This window comes from Manduca sexta, chromosome 15 (genome assembly GCF_014839805.1).
Source record: "Manduca sexta isolate Smith_Timp_Sample1 chromosome 15, JHU_Msex_v1.0, whole genome shotgun sequence".
NCBI classification, from domain to species: domain Eukaryota; kingdom Metazoa; phylum Arthropoda; class Insecta; order Lepidoptera; family Sphingidae; genus Manduca; species Manduca sexta.
In genome coordinates, this window is record NC_051129.1 from 4390095 (window position 1) to 4396462 (window position 6368).

At 42.9% G+C, this 6368-nt stretch overlaps 1 protein-coding gene across 2 annotated transcripts in view; it reads left to right on the plus strand.

The window, feature by feature from the left end:
* LOC115441206 (supervillin) overlaps nt 1-6368 on the plus strand; it is a 158713-nt gene extending 152345 nt beyond the window's left edge. For both annotated transcript variants that reach the window (XM_030165893.2, XM_030165887.2), the window contains exons 17-23: nt 114-271; nt 551-663; nt 741-2410; nt 2498-2596; nt 2814-3049; nt 3675-3836; nt 4467-6368. In XM_030165893.2, coding sequence (XP_030021753.2) covers nt 114-271; nt 551-663; nt 741-2410; nt 2498-2596; nt 2814-3049; nt 3675-3836; nt 4467-4553 — 2525 coding nt within the window. In that variant the 3' untranslated portion in view covers nt 4554-6368. The remainder of the gene's footprint in view (nt 1-113; nt 272-550; nt 664-740; nt 2411-2497; nt 2597-2813; nt 3050-3674; nt 3837-4466) is intronic.

Genomic DNA, 6368 nt, shown 5'->3' on the forward strand with positions numbered 1-6368 from the left:
CTTACCTCAAGGATTTACGTTTACAACTAGATCAGCCAGTTGTAAAGCATCACGGATAAAAATTATAATTATAAGTAAAATATTCTGATAATTAATAGCCACATCGTTTCTAGTGACAGCCAACGTAGGCCTGGCAGCAGAAGCCCTGGCAGCGTTGGCGAGCAAGGAGGACTTCTCGAACGTGGCGCTGCGCAGCGCCGCCGCGCCCGTCTCCGCGCACGGCACCAAGCCGCTCATGCTGCTGCACGTCAAGGGCAGGAGGCGAGTGCAGGTGAGAGCGAGTAGCTGCACAATAATAGGCTTTATTGACTAGCAGGATTTTTTTAAGGGATATTGCGGCTTGGATAATGGTTAGTTTTGTTTCATTTCAGGATGATATTCTTAAAAATAAATATAGTTATACCACATGACTTTTTCGTGTAATAGGATCAATCGTTTAGGCCATGGAAATAATAAAAAAAAAAAAATATTTTTTATGTAATTTTTCTTCATATATATTATAAGTACTGTTGGGTTTCATAAACTATATTTATGCGTTGTCATTTTACAGACAAGACTCGTGGAGCCGGTCCACTCAAATGTAAATCGAGGCGACTGCTTCATTCTCATCACTCCGGACCAACTGTACCTCTACATTGGACTCTACGCCAATGTTATTGAAAGGTACACTCAGCATCCAAATATTTTTTTTATTTAAATATTCTATTAGATAATTTATTAATAAAATATTTGTTTTACAGAAATCGCAGCACTGATATTGCGCTGCACATATACAACACAAAAGACCTCGGTTGTAAAAACGCCACCGGTCTCATAAAAATCGACGAGCAAGTCAAGAACTACACCAACAAACATTGGATCCAATTTTGGTCACTACTTGGCGTAACAGAGGAAGTTGAGAACTACAAACCGGTTGAAACCGGTCACGCGGACGAAGATGAGATATTCGAGTCGTGCATCGTCCAAACCAACATGTGCTACGAGGTCCTCGACGACGAGTTGGTGCCAATCAAAGAATATTGGGGCCAAGTACCAAAGATCGCCATGCTCAACCAATCGAAAGTGATAGTTTTCGACTTCGGTTCAGAAATGTACATTTGGTACGGCAAGAATGTGCCGCTCGAGAGCCGACGACGAGCGGCACAGTTGGCCCAGGAGCTCTTCGATGAGGGTTACAACTATGAGGAGTGTCATATCAACCCGTTGAACGCTGCCATGTACCAAGGCGCCAGGGTGGACTCCGACGCGCCGACCAAAGTGTCCAAAACTCGACCCGAATGGGCCATTTTGTCCAAAGTCACACAGCACATGGAATCCATATTGTTCAAAGAGAAATTCCTCGACTGGCCCGATTATACCAGAGTCATAAAGGTGAAGACACAAGAGAATAAAACCAACTCCATTGAGATCAAACCCTGTGATGCGGAGGAGATGTGGTCCAATGAGTACCAGGAACCTGATCTGGTCTTGGAAGGGTCCCATTTAGGCCGCGGCACGCATTACTACGACAAAGAAAACATGAGACACTACGATATCAACACGAAATCCGTGTGCAAATGGGAAATACGCGAATACGATTATCAGAAAGTCGATAGTGAGCCTGAAGTCGGAGAATTCTTCTCCGGCGACAGCTACATTATTCGATGGGAGTACCAAATTACAGTGTCTGGTCGAGAGTTGAACGGAAAGCCTTCGAAACACAACGTGACGGGTCGAGATCGGTGCGCATACTTCTGCTGGCAGGGGAAAGATGCGACGTCCAACGAGAAAGGCGCCGCTGCGTTGCTCACGGTCGAGTTGGACAAGGAAAAGGGGCCACAAGTGCGCGTCGCCCAGGGCAACGAACCGCCCGCCTTCCTCAATCTCTTCCAGGGCAACTTGGTCATCCATCAGGGCAAGCGGGACGTCGACAAAAGTCGATACAGGTTGTTCGTCACTCGCGGCAACGTGTCCAACGAGGCGTACTTAGTGCAGGTTCCGTGTTCCGTGCGTCAACTACGCAGCCGCGGCTCGATGCTTCTAGTCGATACGGAGAAAGGATGCCTTTACATCTGGCACGGCTCCCGAAGCCTCAAGCACACGAAGAACGTAGCGATAGAGTTGGCGAACAAAATGATCGCTAGGAAAACGAACTACTTATACAGCGGTGATTGGAAGATCACCGAAGTGAGGGAGGGCGAGGAGCCCAAAGAGGTGCTGGAAGCGTTGGGCGTCGCGAACAAGCAGTCGTACAACTCGGTGATGAGCGGCGGCAAGGAGTCGGGCGGCGACGTGACGCCTCGGCTATTCCACTTCACGGACCTCAGCGGTCAGTTCGAAGCCAACGAGGTGTTGTCGCCGCTGCGGCACGAACATCTGGTGACACCCTTCCCTTTTGAACAAAAGGAGTTGTATTCGGCTTCGCAACCTGGTAAGGATTATAACATTTTTAAAAACATTAATATTTATGTAAATGGTTCGGCTTAGTGCAGTATTAATTTTTATTTTGTATTCACAGCTTTATTCCTGTTGGACGACGGCAAAAACGTGTGGCTGTGGCAAGGATGGTGGCCTCGGGGCGAAGACGGGGAGCTGGAGTCCGCGGAGATTAACACTGGTAAGTTCAAAAAATCGCAACCACATTGTTGTCAATCCATGGGTTCAGGCAAAAAAATTTACAATTTATTGTATAATAAAACTCTATTTAATTTAAAATTTATTTTTATTGGACATAAAAGCTTTATTGGACGTTTATATTATCTAATTTACCATGATCTAAGTCACCAGCTCAATCGATTTGTTGTTTTTAACGATACCTATGTGTTTGGTTGCAGGTGTGGGCGCGTTCGCGGCGCGGTGGCAAGCTCTGCGCGCGGCGGCGCTCGGCTCGGCGCTCGAGTACGTGCGCGTGTCCAGCGACCACCGCGACCAGCGCAACCAGGACGACCAGCGACCGTCGCGCGACCAGCCCGACGTGCGCGTGGTGGTCGCCGGCCTCGAGCCGCGCGCCTTCACCGACCTGTTCGACATATGGACCGACCACGACCTCGCCGCCGAGGCCAATATCGCCGTAAGTGATCCTTATTGCCTTACACTTAAGGTTACGGTCCGCTTACCCAATGCAAATTACGAATACTTTAGGTGGTGTGCCGGTTTTGGATGTATATGTTGTAAATACAGGCTATGTTGAGCGTAAAAGTGCAATATAAGTTTAGAAAATGTATTGTCCATTGCACTGTCTCTTCAGAATGGGTTTTGAATATACGCGGACTAAATAATCGAGAGAGTAGAAAGTCGATTTGTTCGTATTACAACAAATAGCCTCATTGGTCCTTCGAACCGAATTGTCACATTGTATGTTATAAAACAAATTGCGATATACTTTTTTACGGGAAAATATTACCAATACTGGCCAATTGGAATTGAGTATTATATTATTCACATACTTTGCTCATGTATATATTTAAAGCCAATTGTAAATAATACTAATCGTATCGAAAATGAAGCACCATGCGAATTGTAAATATGCTACCCTTCACTGCGGATCGCGATGCACGGTGTCCCACCTAGTACCGGCTTTAATGCTCCCCAGAGGTACTAGGTTCTAGGGAAGGAGGAGGGGCGAAGGCTCTCGCCCTAGCCTCGGCACGTACGCTGTACAGTGGGCAGGGTAGTTGAGGTGTGGGTGGTTGCAGACGGGGCACAAGGCGGGCGCGGTGACGAGCGGCGCGGGCGAGCTGTCGCGCATGCGCGGCGCGGGCGCGCTGCTGCCGCTGGCCGCGCTGCAGCGCCGCCCGCTGCCCGACCACGTCGACCCGCACCACCTCGAGAAACATCTCTCCGAACAGGACTTCCTGGTACGTACCGCACCGCACCGCCACTGCACTCTGCACTTCACTTCACACACTCATCCGTTCAAAATTATATAAATGCAAATGAAATCATTTTGTACTTCACGTATTGGTCTATCGCAATTGACTCGTAAGAAGTTTTACTCATATAATTCTTCAGAACATTGGTCTAGCTTTATTGATAGACGTGTGTCAATTTCAATTTTCTGGTTTACAAATTAAGTAATTCAAAATACCGTCCTATGGTAACGTAATTATTATAATTTTGAACATATGTTATACCATAATTTACTAACTTTGACTTACACTTGACTTGGTTTGCACCGACATGTTAAATAAAATGCACACGGTGATGGTATTTCGCTTTGTTTTCAACTGCAAAAAATAAAACGCCAGCTCCCAAAATATATGGACTACGGGTGTTTGTCATTTATGTTTTATTTCATTAGTAACTATTCACAAAAAATGCAAGTATTTTAAAATATTTATCATTAAATTGTGTCCCTTCAAAAAAATTTTACATGCATGCCATACCCATAATATTTTTGTTACAGCCTAAATGTCAGACTATTACAAAAAAAATCGTCGATCATAATATAAATCATAAAATACCTAATGCATTCTGTTTTTTTGCAGGAGGCTTTCGGTATGACCAAAGAAGATTTCTCAGTTCTGCCCGCTTGGAAGCAGACGAACCTGAAGAAGGACGTCGGCCTGTTTTGACCGATCTGTCCTCACGCACTCGTTGAATTCGTACACCTCGCGCGCTCGGCGGTGCGCCGCCTCGTGCGCAAGGAATAGCGGCCCGGCGGGAACTCAACCTCACGGAGAATCGGTTCATATCGATACAAACGTAGTCTAATCGATATCGATGCATTCACTCGTGTCTTACACTCATTAACCGTGATAATACTTTTTACTCGGGACTCGGTCCCGTTCTGCAACGGCGGTATGTCTGTTAGATGTGGATGCGCCCGCTCACGTGCCGCGCTCTCGTTGTTGAAGTATCGATTAAGAAGGTCTCAATATCATAGTCGAGTTTGACGTTTACTTGTCTCACTCTGTATAGGATAAATATTTTGTACAACTGCAGCTATTTCGTACTTTTTTACTGAATATCCATGGATTTGATGAATATAAAAAATAATTATAAGAACATGCTTTAAATTCTATAGTTAAATAAAGAAACTATTGTCGTTTTGTACTAACTAACGGTATGTACCAAACTATGTATTCGCTCTCGTGATATTTTCATGTAACCGCAGTAGAACTAGACAATATAATTATATATATATAAATGTGGATTTGGACGTTGGAATTGTATCGTCGCGTCGGCGTAGAGTGTTGTATATTCATTTGTCGCATCCGTGCTGTTGCGCACGAAACGTGTTTTTGTATATAGTTGTTTTTCATTATTTATTTCTTAACCGCAATTCTTTGTATTGTATTTTAACGTCAGTTTTAATATGAGTTTGTAAAGTGAAATATTAATTTTGTTTTTAATTTTAGATGTTTGTTTTATAGTTAGCACCGTGGATGTGACAATGATTTTTAATGGTGATATTTTTCGATGTAAAAACATTCGATTTTGTTGGACAACGCGTAAAGCCAAAGAGATAGCTTTGATAGCATTGTCGATTGTTGGGATTTTGTTTACGATGTAATGATAAAGAAACGCGGCAGTTCGACAGAATCGAACGTTGTAACGTTTTAGTAAGGCAAATGTGTCTGGTCAAGAATGGTTATATGTTATAAAGCGCTAGGTATACAAACACATACTTTACTATAATTATTCGCTTTAGTGGTAGGCTTGTGCGTTGTTGCGGTTGAAATTGTACACGGAACGTAGCGTTTAGTTTCACGTAAACTGTTGTAAGTGCAAAATGTATTAACAGGTCCAATATAAAGAAAAATCCTCTATGATTATAAAAATATACTTATTTCCAATTTGTGATTACCAAATTAATGTTTAACGCTATTTTAAAGAAATGCAATGATTTTTAAATCACTAATATTTCACTTACTGCAATATACGTAGGACAAGATGCAATCAGCGTTCTCGAAGTCAGTACTTGCTAATTAGTGTAAAATTTCAGCGGCCCAATGCCTATATATTTTAACACATCACATATCTTAAATATCTACTCATTGCTAATATTTTATACTGTGCGTTAGGTGGACCATGATAAACTTTTTATATAATACGAACAGTTCCCAATAACATAGCGCTAAATGCTTGACTTTACATTTTGTTGCCAAATTGTTAACTAAAATGTTATTATTTTAATATTGTCACTTACGTCTATGAATGTCGTAAGTGACTTTATTAAATTTATTTAATTATTTAATTCTTTGTTATTGTTTTATTAGCTGTTTGCGGACTGAGCCGCGTAATAAATTTGCCAGTATTGTAAGTATGTACTGCCAATGAGTAGAAGATTAACGATCAAGTCATACCTTAGTTAACTATTAACCGTTTATTTATCTCCTAAGATGCATTTACGGCGAACCTGTCGCGGGCCTACCGTGAAATAAAAA